General features: G+C 37.7%; 1 protein-coding gene across 3 annotated transcripts in view; it reads right to left on the reverse strand.

The window, feature by feature from the left end:
• Window positions 1-16,860, reverse strand: part of KIF20B (kinesin family member 20B) — a 68,563-nt gene that overhangs the window by 18,009 nt on the left and 33,694 nt on the right. For all 3 annotated transcript variants that reach the window (XM_062214450.1, XM_062214449.1, XM_062214451.1), the window contains exons 19-26: window positions 15,254-16,481; window positions 14,770-14,908; window positions 12,493-12,612; window positions 10,272-10,332; window positions 8,074-8,199; window positions 5,922-6,046; window positions 3,190-3,345; window positions 851-1,030 (exon numbers count right to left, since the gene is read on the reverse strand). In XM_062214450.1, the coding sequence (XP_062070434.1) occupies window positions 851-1,030; window positions 3,190-3,345; window positions 5,922-6,046; window positions 8,074-8,199; window positions 10,272-10,332; window positions 12,493-12,612; window positions 14,770-14,908; window positions 15,254-16,481 (2,135 nt within the window). The remainder of the gene's footprint in view (window positions 1-850; window positions 1,031-3,189; window positions 3,346-5,921; window positions 6,047-8,073; window positions 8,200-10,271; window positions 10,333-12,492; window positions 12,613-14,769; window positions 14,909-15,253; window positions 16,482-16,860) is intronic.

The raw sequence follows: 16,860 nt of genomic DNA on the forward strand, positions 1-16,860 counted from the left end.
GGCGGAGGATTAGCCTGTTGAGCCACGGCGCCGGCCATATGTTCTGATTTCTACCGTGGTAGGAAGTATGCTATTTCTAATGTCAGGATTAATTTCATAATTCTGTTACAAAGATGCTATTATCTATTTTAGATAAAGTTTAGAAATGTCAAGCAATTTTCCCCAAAGGCTGCAAAGACACAGTGACAACAGCCAACAGCTAGTTTTTCTGACTTTCTGCTTTGTGTTATTTACACAACATGGTATCCCTCTTTTTGAAAAGGCAGTCTCTCAGTATCTTTAAGCCGTGTGGAAGCCTCTCTCACGTACACATTGTTTATCCCATATTTTAATAAGGCTTGAGCATAGCAGATCTTTAAGTGCAAATCATTTATTCTGTAACACTATCTCCAGATGCACTCTGATGTGATTTACTGGGAAGCCATACTGTAAAAGGCAATCCTCTCTTCATTCAAGATTTCCAGCCCCAAAATAATATTACAAAAGTAAATGCTAAATGACTCATGATGTCTCTCCCCACTGTAATACTTATCTTCAGAATAATTTGTATCTACATACATTGAATCTAAGAGTGGGCCTAAGTAATTACATATCACCAATATTTTAGGTTGAACCACATTTTCACATTTTAAAGATAGACTAGGGATGAAATCACAAAGTGTTCATTTTCTAATTACTCAACTTAAGATATACGACCAAAATATTACAAAAAGAGCAAAGTCTCAAGCCACTGACAACTGAAGACTCAAAAATTGAGAAATCTCATAATTATTCAACCTCTGATGTCTCTTTGATCTACTGAAACTTTTCCTGTGTTCACTAAAAAGAGAAAGAACAAGATTCTACTAACCGTTGTTTTAGAAACCTCTGATGTGATCTCTTTTAATTGCTCAATTTCATAATCTTTCTGTTTGTTGCTGGAGATCAGTGTTTTCAGTTGTATTTCTAAAGCGGCAACCAGTTGATCCCGTTCTTCTCGCCACTTTTGAAGGTCATTATTTTTCTCTTCCAGCTGTGCTGTCAGTATCTCCTAATCAAAAAATAGAGAAAATATTAAAGTAAATCTTGAAATATGATTAATGTTAAGAATGTTTAGAAAATGTTATTATACATAACATCATGAATACAACTGTGAAGACACTACCTAACAAACTACATTGTCAAGTCTAGAGAAAATATTTACCTATACAACAAAATACATATGGGGCCGGCACCATGGCATAGTAGGTTAGGCCGCCGCCTGCAGTATGGCATCCCTGTGGGCACCGGTTAGCATCCTAGCTGCTCCACTTCTGATCCAGCTCCCTGACAATGCACCTGGGAAAGCAGCGGAAGATGGCCAAAGTGCTTGGGCCCCTGTACCCGCATGGGAGACCTGGAAGAAGCTCTTGACTCCTGGCTTCGGATCAGCTCAGCTCAGCTCCAGCCGTTGCAGCCATTTGGGGAGTGAATCAGTGGATGGGGGAGCTCTCTGTCTCTCTCTCTAATTCTGCCTCTCATATAAATAAATAATCTGAAAAAAATTATATAACACTATCACATGAACTAAATGTTCACAAGCTATAGTTATTCTTGTCCCATCTCATTCCACAAATCAGCTTCTTGGACACTTATTTCAATAAACAATTAGAACTACAGATTTTTCTTTTTTAAAATGCATTCACTTATTTTGAAAGGCCAAGTGGCAGAGAGAGAAAAAGGAAGAGACAAATAGAAAGATCTTCCATCTATTGGTTCACTCCTTAAATGGCCACACGGGCCAAGGCTGGTCCAGGCTGAAGCCAAGAGCTTCAAACTCCAGAGGACCAAATACTTGAGCCATCTTCTGCTGCTTTCTCAGGCACATTAGCAGGGAGCTGGATCAAAAGCAGAGGAGCTGGGACTGCTGGCATAGGCATCACAGGCAGTAGCTTAGCCTTGCACCACAACGCTGGCCCCTAGAACTGTAGCTTTTAAGCTACTGCCAGCGTTTTACCAATATATGGGAAATGAGAGGTTAAATTATAGCAAAATAATTTTTGAAGCATTTCTAGTAGGTTCATGACATAATTAGTGATAAATTCACAAAAATAGGTACAAAAGTAAACATGGAAAACTACAAAGCAATGCTGAAAGAGATTAAGGAACAACTAAACAAGTAAGATACAATCTGGGGGCCAGCACTGTGGCATAAACCACAGTGGAAGGCAGTGGGAGACCCGGAAGAGGCTCCTGGCTGTAGACTGTTACAGTTCCAGCCACTGTGGCCAATTGGGGAGTGATCCAGCAGATGGAGGACCTCTCTCTCTCTCTCTCTCTGCCTCACCCTCTCTGTGAGAGAGAGCATTGGCCCCGATAATGACTTTTAATTTCCATTTTCTGACTGTCAACTCTGCCATATCAAATAGACTAAGAGCCAATTAAAAAAGGGAAAACAGGGGCTGAGGCTGTGGTGAAGCAGGTAAAGATGTTGCCTGCAGTGCTAGCATCCCATGTGGAAGCCAGTTCGAGTCCTGGTTTCTCCACTTCCAATCCAGCTCTCTGCTATCCCCTGGGAAAGCAGTGGTAGATGGCCCAAGACCTTGGGCTCTTGTCCCTGTGTGGGAGACCCAGAAGAAGCTCCTGGCTCCAGATTGGCACAGCTCTGGCCGTTGTGGTCAACTGGGGAGTGAGCCAGCGGATGGAGGACCTCTCTCTCTCTGCCTTTCCTTCTCTTTCTGTTTAACTCTGAGTTTCAAATAAATAAATAAATCTTAAAAAAAAAAAAAAAAAAACCTATTTAGTTGACTTTTTGAAAAGTCCTGATAAAATTGGCTTATGACATAAAACATACACACTAAGTTAGAACTTATAATTCAAAATGCAAAGTTTTAAAATATTGTAGAGAAAACTGTAATTATTGTAGGTAAAACAACAAATATTCCTATATTGTAGCAATCAGAAGAAATAGATTTCCTCAATTCAGTTTCTTGATACTGAGAGGCAATTAAGTATTTTCCCAACTTGCTTAATGGACTGCTAAAACAAGAACATAAGTAAAAGCCAAGATAAGCTCTGCCAGTGAAATTATTTTACAAATAGAAAATCTGCCTTAAAGCAAAAAAAAGAAAAAAAACAAACAAAACCAGGCAACCATGCAGAGACTGAGAAGACTCTCAGAATAAACCCCAAGGAAAGCAAATGAAACACAAAGATATGACTGTTACTAACCACTTCATTTTGTTGCTTTAAGCAACGCTCCCGGTCTTCAGCATATTTTTTCATCTCTTTGTTTCTTAGGCTCTCGGCTTCTTTTGCTTGACTGATAAGCAGTGTTTTTTCTTCTAACCATTTATTTCTATCAGCTTTATACTTTTGTTCAGTCTCCTATAAATATAAATGGTACATGTTATTATCACACGTCAATAGTCAATAAATTTGCTTTTCCAAAATGTTCATACAAGCCATCACTTTTTATGCTTTTAAAAGTTGTGCTTTTCTTTAAATGACATGTTCAGAATTTATTTCATATTATAGACACATTTGCTGAGCTGTCTTTTTTTTTTTTTTAAGATTTTATTTATTCATTTGAAAGTCAGAGTTACACAGAGAGAGGAGGCAGAGAGAGAGGTCTTCCATCCGATGGTTCACTCCCCAATTGGCCACAACGGCTGGAACTGCACCGATCCGAAGCCAGGAGCCAGGAGCTTTTCCAGGTCTCCCATGTGGGTGCAGGGCCCCAAGGACTTGGACCATCTTCTACTGCTTTCCCAGGCCATAGCAGAGAGCTGGATTGGAAGACGAGTAGCTGGATCTCAAACTGGCACCCATATGGGATGCCAGAGCTTCAGGCCAGGGCATTAACCTACTGCGTCACAGTGCTGGCCCCTGAGCTACTATCTTAAACAGTGCTTCATTTAGTAACTTTATAGCTGGGGCCGGCACTTTGGCGTAGCTGGTAAAGCTATTGCTTGCAGTGCTGGCATCCTATACGGGCACCAGTTCAAGTCCCAGGTGCTCCACTTCCGATCCCACTCTGCTATGGCCTGGAAAGCAGTAGAAGATGGCCGAAGTCCTTGGACCCCTGCACCCGCATGGGAGACACAGAAGAAGCTCCTGGCTTCAGATCGATGTAGCTCTAGCTGTTGCCGCCAATTGGAGAGTGAACCAGCAGATGGAAGACATCTCTCTCTTGTACTCTGCCTCTCCTTCTTTCTCTGTGTAACTCTGACTTTCAAACAAATAAATGAGTCTTTAAAAAAAAGAAAAACTTTATTGCTGTAAAGTCCAGTTGAAGATTTTTCCTTTATCAGTGAGCTTAAGAAATAAACAATTCATAGGTCTAGCACTGTAGTGTAGTAGGTTGAGCCTCCACCTGGGCCGTCAGCATTCCATATGGGTGCTGTTTGAGTCCCAGATGCTGCACTTCCAAGCCAGCTCCCCACTGATGGCCTGGGAAAGCTGTGGAAGATGGTTCAAGTGCTTGGGCCCCTACATCTACATGGGAGACCTGGAAGAAGCTCCTGGCTCCTGGCTTTGAATGAGACTGGCACTGGCCATTGTGGTCATTTGGGAAGTGAACAGCAGGTGGAAGACCCCTCCCTCTGTCTCTCCTGCTCTCTGTAACTCTGCCTCTCAAATAAATAAATAAATCTTAAAAAAAAAAAAATTAAATTTTTGAAAGGGTTACAGTGAAGAAGGAATTCCTAAATCCCAGGGAAAAAAGACATCATTTAGGGTGATCATTTCTAATGGTGCAGTTCTAACTTTGAAATATTACTAGTTATCTAGGATACTAAGTAAAGAATAAGCGGGGACAGCACTGTGCCACAGTAGCATAATCCTCAACCGGCATCCCATATGGGTGCCAGTTCTAGTCTTGGATTTGCCTCTTCCAATCCAGCCCTCTGCTATGGTCTGAGAAAGCAGTAGAAGATGGCCCAAGTCCTTGGGGCCCTGCACCCACGTGGAAGATCTGGAAGAAAATCCTGCCTGGCTCCTAGTTTCGGATCGGCACTGCACCGGCCATTGTGGCCATCTGGGGAGTGAACCAGCGGATGGAAGACCTTTCTCTCTGTTTGTCCCTCCCTCTCTCTGTAACTCTACCTCTCAAATAAATAAAATCTTTAAATAAAGAAAGAAAGAATAGCCTATGTTAACTGGAGGAACATTCAAAACAGCTGGACAGTGAATACAGGTGATCAATGATATTTAAGCTGAGTTCTACCAATCCTTAGGGTTCACAAGTATATATTTTATATATCAAAAAATTCAAGTAAAAACTTGTTTGAAATAAAAAAGACTAAAAATTTTTAGAACCACTGTACTAGATGAACTATAGCAGTGCATTCCAGTATTACAAAGTTCATAATCTAAGAAAGAAATCACATTATTTTAGAACAATACAAAATATACCAGTGCTTTATATGAACTTTCTCAATATAGTTGATATATTATTTTTCATAATTAATGGTGTTTTCTTCCTTATAGCTACGTATAACTATAAGTTTCTGTACTTTTTTAGTATCTGATTATATACAGCCTGAAATTAAAAAAATAATTTAGATGCAGACAACTTTTCAAAATCATTATTATGCTTCCTTGAGTCCCAAAAATACAGTTAATAGTTACCTTCTCCATTGCAGTATCCAACAAAGGAATAGATATATGGCTACAAAGATATTAAAGTGGTGATTTTAAAATTAAATGCATAAAATATAAAATTGAGATTCCAACCACTGCATTTCCATTGGAACTCAATAACAGTTTGTATCTTCAGAATTTTTTTCCCATGTAATTGCACAGTGCCCTGAAAATTTATGTTCATGTATTAATAATTCCCAGGTATTGTTTTATCCATATCTACATTAAGTACAAAATATAAAATACTGAATCATAAGAGGATGTATAATGGAAATATAATCAACATAGATACACAGGTATACCAATAGATAAAATCATACCTGTAACTCATCTTGAAGCTTACTGAGCTTTTTATGAAGCACATCTGAATCTTCAAGGTCTTTATTTGAACTTTGATTACATTTGGTTTCCATTTCTTTGCATTTTTCTTTCCACCTTTTCAATTCTGATTTTGAAAACATAATATTATTTTTTTAAACTACAAGCCAAAAGTATACCACATGGAAATATAAGTGATATGGATATAGTCAAAATTCAGCAGAGCTCAGAAGAACAAAACCAAAATGAAACTGAGACAGCTAAACTTTTAAGAATTCTTTTTTTTTTCAAGATTTTATTTATTTATTTGAGAGGTGGAGTTACAGATAGTGAGAAGGAAAAGATAAAACAAAGGTCTTCCTTCCGTTGGTTTACTCCCCAAATAGCCGCAACGGCTGGAGCTATGCTGATTCGAAGCCAGGAGCCAGGTGCTTCTTCCTGGTCTCCCATGCAGGTATAGGGGCCCAAGCACTAGAGCCATCTTGTACTGCTTTCCCAGGCCACAGCAGAGAGCTGGACTGGAAGACTAGCAGCCGGGACTAGAACCTGCACCCATATGGGATTCCAGCACCGCAGGTGGAGGATTAACCCACTGTACCATGGTGCTGGCCCCTTTAAGAATTCTTATCAGATTCTTAGTGAAGAGGAACTAAAGGGATCTTTCAGGAACTCAGTAACATGTGAATTATATAACTTATATATAACCAGACATTAAGAATAAGTTTCGACTGTATGTCAGGATGGCCAAGCAATCTAATACAATACGCTTTCAACTTTTCAGCCGAACTTTTAAGATTCTTAAATTCTGAGTGAAAAGGAACTACAGGGATTTTTCAGGAACAAAATAAATAATGCTCCAAGTACACAGTATAAATTCATACTGGCCTTAATTACATATGATAATTCATGCAAACCTCAAAAAAAAAAGGTATGCCAAGGCAATGAAAGTGTGTAGCAACGTAAGAAGAGGCATGTACCCATCACCACCATCATCATCATCATCATCATCATCACTCTCATCATCATCACAATTTCATCCACCAAAATAGAGTTTTGGTCCCAGCATTGTGGATAACGCCACAGCTGCTTCACTTCCAGTTCAGCTCCCTGTTAATGTTCTGGGAAAAGCAAGAGAAGATGGCCCAATGCTTGGGCCCCTGTTACCCACGTGGCAGACCTGGAAGAAGCTCCTGGCTCCCAGCTTTGGCCTAGCACAATCCTGGCCGTTGCGGACACACAGGGAGTGACCCAGAGGATGGAAAATATCTCTCTCTGTCTCTGCATCTCTCTCTAACCCTGACCCTCAAGTAAAATATAAATCTAAAAAATATAGTTTTAGGAATTATAAACTGTTCTTGTATTTATCATCTTATCTGATACTCATATAATAATGTGCAATAGTATACATGGCTTTATCACCATCAACCACATTTTTCAGAGAGGGAACAAGTAGGCTGAGTCAGCAAAAATGTCCTGCCAAGATTATATATAAAATGGCACAGGCAATTTCCTAATTCTAAATTTCTTGTCTTTTCTACAAGAATCACACATAGCTTTATTATTAGTAAATAACTGTCAAATTTTCCCACATATTCCTGAAAAACTCTCTTCATGTCTGGTTATCCACAAGTTATATAATTCACAAGTTATTCCTTTACAACATGTAATTTCATTAGATAAAACAATGTTTATTACAGTGGAAAATGACAAGACATTCAAGAAACACACCAAACATTTTTCTGTTACAAACTATAATAAATACGCTGCTACTTTAAAATAGAAGAAATCTAGAAAAATAAAGAAAATAGGGGTAGGTGTTTAGCCAGATGGTTAAAATGCTAGGAACAGAGTATTTGGATTTGACTTCCAGCTCTGGATCCTGACTCCAGTATCTCATCAATGTAAAGCCTGGGAGTCAGAGGTAATGGATCAAGTAATTGGGTTCCTGCCACCAACGTGAGAGACCTGCCTTCCTATTTCCCATTTTCCAACCTAGCCCAGTCATGGCTGTTGTGGGTATTTGGGTAGTGAACCATCAGATGGAAGCTCTCTTTTCCTCTTTCTGTTTGCCTTTTGTCAGTATCTCTGTCTCTCAAATAAATATTTACAAAATTTAAAAATATGTTTTGAGATATGTAGGCCATCTTATTTTACCTGTGGCCAGCCAGTCAGCTTCCTCCAATTTAGCCTCCAGCACTTGATCTTGTTCTACCTGAGTTTGTTCTTGTTCTTCTAGTGTCAATCGCATACCTTCAATTATTTTTTCTTTCACATTCAGATCTAAAAGTTGAGGGAAAACATTTTAGAAATTAATAACATCCAACAACCCAACTTTTGTTGTTTCTAAAATTAAAATACTTTTATTAAGTAAAATATGAGTTCTAAATAGACAGAATCTATCTCTTATTCACTACTATACCCACAATTCCTAAAATATTACTGGCATATATGATGCACTAAATACTTACCTGATGCACAGATGGATGCTTGGATGATCAAAAAAAAAAAAAGTATGAACGTATTAAAAAGGAATCTCCACAGAAAAAAATTAATCTTCAAGTTTAGAAAAAAAAAAAAAGATAGCTACTGGCTGTCACCATATAAAATACATTACTATCACATGAACAAGCAGGGACTGGCGTTGTGCCATAGCAGGTAAAACTACTGCCGGGGATGTTGGCTTCCCAAATGAGCAACAGTGCAAGACTGGCCTGCTCCACCTCTGTTCCAGCTCCCTGCTAACGTTCCTGGGAAAGCAGCAGGAAGATGGCTGAAGTGCTTGGGCCTTTGTTACCCACATGGGAAATCCAGAAGTACCAGGCTCCTGGCTTCAGCCTATTCCAGCCCTGGCCACTGCAGCCATTTAGGTAGTGAACCAGTGGATGAAAGATCAATCTCTCTCTTTGTGTCTCTCTCTCTCTTTGTCTGTCTGCCTTTCCAATAAGTAAATAAATAAATCTTTAAAAATATAAATTGGCAATCAAATGCTTAACATTCAAGGTAAAGCATCAATGAGAACTATAACATCTAAGGAAGCCTTCAAGAGAGAAATGATTAAGTAGGTTATTTGAAAACAGGTAGAAAGTCATAAGTAGGGAAAGGGATTAGTAATCAAAGTTTGATATTTCACAGTAAATCTATCGCAAACTTAGATACAAGCTGCAGCGTATCATTCACACAACTAAGAATTCAAGGGGTGAATGATTGAGAAAAGAAAAATCCACATAAGGTTAAGAAAAGAAATACATGCTTATCATCTATAATTTTATAATATTCCAATAAATAAATCAATATAACTTCATTAAGAAAAGCATAATTCAGCATTGAGAATTTGAATCTAAAGTGTTAGGAGGGATAGCCTAGAAGTTAAGGCACCTGTTAGGATGAAACATTCCACACCAGAGTGCCCGGGTTCAATTCCTGGCTCTGGCTCCTGATTATAGCTTCCTACTAAATAAACACCCTGGGAGCCAGCAGTGAAACTTAACTGGGTCCCTGCCACTCACATGGTAGACCGGGACCGGGCTCCCAGTCCCTGTTTCAATGTTGCACAGCCCTGACCCTTGTGGGCATCTGGAAAATGAACCAGCAAATGAGAGCACTCCTGCTCACTCCCACTCTCACTCTCTTTCTGTATCTGTTATTATTTGTCTTTCAAATTAATAAATATAAAATATTAAGTGGCTTTTAAAATTTCTTTAAAAATACAAATTTTAATGACATTTTACTTGCAGTATATGTTTTACACAATCTTATTCCACAAATTATACTGTGACATTTATAACTCTGACTTTATTTTTCATAAAACCCTTGTCATTTTCAAGAAATCAACATTGCTTTTATTTCTTACTAGTTTATTTTTCTACTTTAATATGGTAAGTTATTCATTAGAATTATGCTGGGGCCAGGGATGTAGCATAGCAGATAAAGCCGCCACCTGCAGTGCTGGCATCCCATAAGGGCGTCGGTTCGAATCTTCGCTGCTCCACTTCTAATCCAGCTCTCTGCTATGGCATGGGAAAGCAGATGGCCCAAGTGCTTGGGCCTCTGCACCCGCATGGAAGACCTGGAAGAAGCTCCTGGCTCCTGGCTCCATATCAGCATAGCTCTGGCCATTGAGGCTAACTGGGGAAGACCTCTCTCTCTCTCTCTCTCTCTCTCTCTCTCTCTCTCTCTCTGCAACTCCAACTTTCAAATAAATCTTTAAAATAAAATTATGCTTTTCTCTTTTGGCAAACTTATGTTGCCCTCACTTCAATTCCAAATTTCCAAAGGAAACTATTACCCAATTATTACGGTGACCACATATTTTGCAATCATATTCGTGGAGAAAATACAAATTTGTTCCTGACCTTTGCATACTCTCTCATACTGTTGTATCACTTCGTCCACTTTCTGATTACTTAGCTGCTCCTATAAAATGAAAGAATATTAATTAAATGCAAAATTAATTTCAATATACAATAACATTTAATAGTGGGTCTTGAAATCAGGGCTCAAAATTAAGTGTAAAATCAATCTTCTACAAGGCTGTTAAGTGTCAAACTTCCAAGTTTCTTTCACCTTGGAGAAAAGGGCAGGGTGAGAATAAACACACACTATATACTACAAAAGGAAAACAAGAGAAAACAGAAGTCTACTATGTACTTAACATAAAACTAAGAAGGAAAACCATTTAAAAATTCCCCATTACTAAATTCAAGATGCAGAAATAACAGAGCCTCCTTCCCCCTCTACTAGAAAGTAGTTGTAGTATTGGAAAATGTAACCCGAATCACAGGAGGCAAGATTAACTTATGGGGACTGGAAATGCTAGAATTTTAAGTTTAACCAGAAGCTAACTCAAATTTCACTCCCAATCTCATCTAATTTCATCACTAGCTCCACATTTCAAGACTCTTAGATTACAGAATCTAGAAATCTTTAAATTCTATTATGAACATATATACTGCTTTAGTAGGATTATACTTCATTAAGAATTAAACTCATGTGTTTATACCTGAACATTCATCAGTTTGCTCCATTTAAAAGCAAAACTTGAAAGCATACAACGAATCCATTTTTTATTGTCATCTTACAATTTAACTTGCATAAAGATTATAATCACTTACAATAAAGGGATTTTGCTTATCAAGTGTAATTTTAAAAAGAATGTGTGAGAAAGCCTAGACTAATTTTTAGCTTTTTAAAAATATTAAAAAAAAATAATTTTAGCATTACAGAAGAATTGTGAAAATAGCATTTTGTTATATAACCTCAATTCAGTTTCCCCATCATATTATCATGATTTACTTTACCAAAAATCAAGAAATTAACATAGATATAAGACTAGTAACTGGAGGCCAGCATTGTGGCATAGTGGGATATCCCACTGCCTGCAGCAACACCATCCCATATGGGCTCCAGTTTGAATCCCTGCTGTTCCACTTCCAATCTAGCTCACTGCTAATGTGCCTGGGAAAGCAGTGGAGGATGGCCCAAGTGCTTGGGTCCCTGCAACCCACAGGGGAGACCTGGTAAAAGCTCCTGGCTCCTGGCTTCAGCCTGCCTCATCTCTGGCTGTTGCGGCCATTTGGGGAGTGAACCAACAGATGGAGGACCTCTCTCTCTCTCTCTCTCTGTAAATCTGCCTTTCAAATAAATAAAATAAATCTTAAAAAAAAAAAAAATGATTAGCAATCAGTTTCCCAGTTGCTCTTCTTTTTCTGTCCCAGGATCTTTTTGGGAGATAACACTGCATTCAGTCATCATGTCTCTGTAGTAGTCTTAAATCTGTCGCTGTTCACCTATCTTCATCTTTAACACCTTTGACACTTTACACTGATAAGGCGCTGCAAACATCCTCAGACTGGGTTTGTCAGATGCTTTCTCATGAATAGACTGAGGTTATAAATTTGGGGGAAGTATACCACAGAGGGAAAGTGTCCTTCTACATCAATGTGCTCTTCTGTATCAAATCAGAAAGTACATATTACCAATAGTAAGACTTAATGCTGGCGATGGCATTATGAAACATTTGGTTAAGATGCTATTTGTGGGGTCAGCACTGTGGCACAGTAGGTTAAGCCTCTGCCTGTGGTGCCAGCATCCCATGCAAGCATCTGTTGGTGTCTTGGGTGCTCTTTCTTCCTTTCAATTAAATAAACAGCTCTCTGTTTATGGCCTGGGAAAGCAATAGAAGATCTCCCAAGTACTGGGGCTCCTTCACCAGCGTGGGAGACCTGGAAGAAGCTCCTGGCTCCTGGCTTTGCTTTGGCTCAGCTCCAGCTGTAGTGGCCACTTGGGAGTGAAACAGCAGATGGAAGATCTTTCTCTCCATCTCTCCCTCTCTCTGTCTGTAACTCTACCTCTCAAATAGATACTCTTTACGACCAAAAAAAAAAAAAAAAAAAAAAAAGATGGTATTTGCTAATTTTCTTCATAGTACAGTTGCTATTATTTTTCCACATTCTATTTGTTAGCAGCAAGTCACTATGGACTTATTTAAGTCATTTATTTTTTGATTCCAAAAAATGTTAAAAAAGAATTTATTAAAAACTTATGTTTTAAACCATCCTTAAAAACAGCCTTTACCTTGAGTTGTTGAATGGTTCGCTGTTTCATATCTATTTCCTGAGAACACTGATTTTTCTTTTTCTCCAGTTCATTAATTTTAACCCTCAGTAATTTCTCCTCATCACGCATTACAGATACCTACAAAGTAATATTCACAAAATAATTTGATTAGTTTAGTGATGATAGCATTTTATTGTTTAAAATTCATGACCACTGGTCCAAAGATTCAAAGGATCTCAAGCTCTGTAGGTATTCTCAAAACAGCATCAGTATAGTATTTTTTTAAAAGATTTATTTTATTTTACTTGAAAATCAGAGTTACACAGAGAGAGAAGGAGAGACAGAGAGAGAGAGAAGGCTTCCATCTGCTGGTTCACTCCCCAACTGGCTGCAATGGCTGAAGCTGCGCCAATCCGAAGCCAGGAGCCAGGAGCTTCCTACGGGTCTTCCCATTCGGGAGCAGGGGCCTAAGGACTTGGGCCATCTTTTACTGCTTTCCCAGGCAATAGCAGAGAGCTGGATGGGAAGTGGAGCAGCCGGGTCTTGAACTGGCACCCATATAGGATGCTGGCACTGCAGACAGCAGCCTAACCTGCTACGCCACAGTGCCGCCCCTAAGTATTTTTTTGTAACTAACTTAAACGACAAAAAAAATTTCTTAAAGTTTCTTAGTCTTTGGAGAAGGTCAAAATATAAAACAAAATCAGGCGGTCATAAAACACAAATTAATAAGTTTAAATTTAAAAAATCAAAATCTTCCATTCAGTATTTTCAACCTATGAACATACTTAGATCTAAAGTAAATCTTTTGCAGAGAAGGAAGGAAAGTAGGAAGGGAGGGAGGAAGGGAGGAAAGAAAATAAAAATCTGCTCCAAGGCAAAAAACAAAAAACAAAAAAAAACCAGCCATAATCAAAATCAAGAAAACCAGCAACTGGGAGAAAACTTTCCAATCCACATTCCCCAAAAGCTAATTTTCTTAATATCTAAAAAGCACCTAGTAAGTACAAAGTAATGAAAAAACACATAAAATAAAATAACCCAAAATTAAAAGGCAAGTACATGAGCAGATAGTTCACATTAAAAAAAAAAAAAAAGCAAAAAGATGCTCATTAGGGACTGGCGATGTGGTCTAACAGAAAAAGCTGCTGCTTGTGATGCCAGCATCCCATATCAATGATAGTTTATGTCCCAGCTACTCCATTTCCAATATAGCCTGGTAAAAGCAGCAACTGATGGCCCAAGTATTTGGGCCCCACAATCCATGTGGGAGATTCAGATGAAGCTCCTGGCTCCTGGTTGCAGCCATTTGGGGAGTAAACCAGCAGATGGAAGATTTTCTCTCTCTCTCTCTCTCTCTCTCTCTGTAATTCTGACTTTCAAATAAATGATAAAATATTACTGCTTTGTAGATAAGGTTATAAAAAACCAAACACTCATTCTTATGCATTGCTATGGCAAGTAAATTGGTGTAACCTCTAAGGAGGGTAATAAATATTGAATTTACAAATGTACAAAACAATGTCCCATAAATTCCACTTCTAAAAATTTATATCAGAGAGACTTGCAAATGTTCAAAATGGCAATGCTGGATAATTTGTATCAGTGTAAGTGTAAGAACCACCTGAACCACCTAACAATATGACAAATTAATAATAAATACACACTGTTGTCACGAGAATTCACTCATAAATACTTTATATACAGATATGGATTGACAGTGAGGCTATCCTAAAATGAAAAGACAGTATTTACATTGTCATATTTCATAGGAAGAAAAGCAGGATAGAGAAAAGAAGGGAGGCAGAAGTGTAGACAAAGTAATTAGCAAAATCTGATGCCTCGGAGGCAAACTGGATGACTTAGAAGGAGGGGGGGAGATTTTTTTTCTCACTGAATGTTTTTGTACATTATGGATTTGGAATCATGTGATCACATTCTCTATTTTAAAATTAATTATAATAGACTTGTTATTACATAAGTCACATAACAGACTCTCCTTAATACTATCTGCAAACACAAGCTGCTTTCTACCTTTTTTTGGAGGACTTGAATTGATAATCCTTTCAAGAAAAAAAAGATTATCAACCCACAGAGCGCATATATTTTTCTTAATGTTTGACATCCTTCAGTTTGAGCTCACTATATTTTCCTCTCAAATCACTCTTTTCACTTTAAAAAAATTATGAAGTTGACCAACATTCCCTTCAATTCTAAAATTAATGTCTAAATAATATATAAGGAAAATGAACTTTATCATGTTAAATTGGCCCCACCAATTTTTAAGGAACTTACTTCTCTCTGTACTTGCTCAATCTGCTTTTTAGCATCAGTCAGTTTCTCTTTGAGCTCAGCATAGTCTTCTTCCTTTCTCTGAAGATCTGCTTTGAGACTCTGAGTAAGAGCAGCGCTTGCACAGAGCTCTTCTTTCAATCTAAAAAAGAAACACCACCTTTCTATAATCATGCACCATTAATCACAAAGGTTACTATCACAAAGGTCACTAAGTGAACTGTAACTATTTTGGCAAAATTACATCTTTTCACAAATTCACAACGTCCAAACTATGATCTAGTTCTTCAGTTAATATTATTATTAAGCTATTCTCTCCATATAATTTTTGATTCAAAGGCTTATTATATGAACAAAGTTCAAAAATTTTGTTCATTACACATGCTAAACTTTACCAGATTGTTACGTCGATCTAAAGGTTTAAAAGCTACACAGAAAAATGAATACTTTGCATATCTTAAAACATCCTGAATAACATTTAGCTTACTTTTTTGTTTCTTGCCTATTGGCTTCTTTTTCTTCTTCCATTAAGTGAAGTGAATGAGTCATATCTTGCAAATTATTTGTTAATTGTACGATTTCTTCTTTCAACTTGACTTCCTTTTCACTTAAATCTTTGGTGTTTTTGAGAGAATCCTGAAGATCTGCTTGAAATTCCTTTAAATTTCCTTCTAACTTTAAAATGATAGATTCCTTTTCCAAAATATCTTGTTCTAATTTGGCTGAATGCTTATACTCATCTTTCTGGGTCTCTAAGATTGTTTCAAGTTCTTTTATTTTTTCCTGATAGCGAGTAATGTCTTGTGTAAGTTCTGACAGTGCTCTCTTTCCTTCAACTACACGCTGTTCTTGATCACCAAGATGATTATTTTTTTCTTGTAATTCTTCCTTCAGCTGTTGTATAATATTTTCTTTTTCTTTCAGTAGGTCACCTTGATTTTTAACATCACATTCTTTTATTTTTAGTCGATGGCTTTCATCTTTATAGCTTTCTACTTCTGTTTTTAATTTTTCAATTTGCTTTTCTAGTTCCTGGATCTGATGACTTTTTTTGGAGGAGGCCCTTACAATCTCCTTACATTCTTCCCAAATAGCTTCAATACTAGTGTGGAAAGCATTATCTCTACTAAATTCTTGAACACAATATTCCTTAGCGTGCCTACTTATCAAATAATCACTATCTAATTGGTATACCTGGGTATTTGCCAGGTTCTCTTCCTGAGAATCATTTGACAGATCCTTAAGATGGAGTAAATCTATGTTTGAGATCTGAGAAACTGAGTCAAATGAACGCAGTTCATCTATTTTTGTTTGCATTAATTTTATTTTTGAAACATTATTTGTGATGTTTCTTGTAGCAGTTTCTATCTCCTTTGATAACCTCTTGATCTTTTCCTCCTGTTCTTGATTTATACCTTTAAGTACATGTAATTCAGCAATTGCACTGTTATAATCTGACTGAATTTTTTGAACCTCTATGCTTAACATTAAACTCTTTTTTTCAGATAAAGAAAGTTCTTGCTGCAAATTAACAATCTGTTTATTTAATTCTGTTTTTTCTTCCTTTTCATTTTTAAGTTCATCTTCAACAAGTAAAAGTGTTTTCAGCCTTTCATTATCTTGTAAAACTGTAATGTCTTCCCTGTTTTCTGGACTGCTGTGTTGCATTTCGCTTTTCTTTTGTTCTCTGATAGCTGAACTAGTCGGTGTAAGTCCTTTAAAAATTAAAAAAAGGTTATTAAATCTGACCAACTTTAACAGTTATAGTTGGTATACATTAAACTAGGCTTAGATTAGATGCATAATTAGCAAAAATCTAATAAATTTTTTAAAATCTATTTTGTTGGGGGCCAGTGCTGTGACACAGCAAGTTAAGCCCCAGTCCACAGTGCTGGCATGCTGTATGCATCAAGCCCCAGCTGCTTCCCATCCAGCTCCCTGCTGAAATGCCTGGGAACACAATGGAAGACAGCCCAAGTCCCTGGGCCCCTGCACCCATGTGAGAGACCTAGAAGCTCCTGGCTCCTTGCTTCAACCTGGCACAGCCCTAGTCATTGCATCCATTTGGGGACTGAACCAGCAGATGGAAGATCT

This window comes from Lepus europaeus, chromosome 17 (genome assembly GCF_033115175.1).
Source record: "Lepus europaeus isolate LE1 chromosome 17, mLepTim1.pri, whole genome shotgun sequence".
Taxonomy (NCBI): Eukaryota; Metazoa; Chordata; class Mammalia; order Lagomorpha; family Leporidae; genus Lepus; species Lepus europaeus.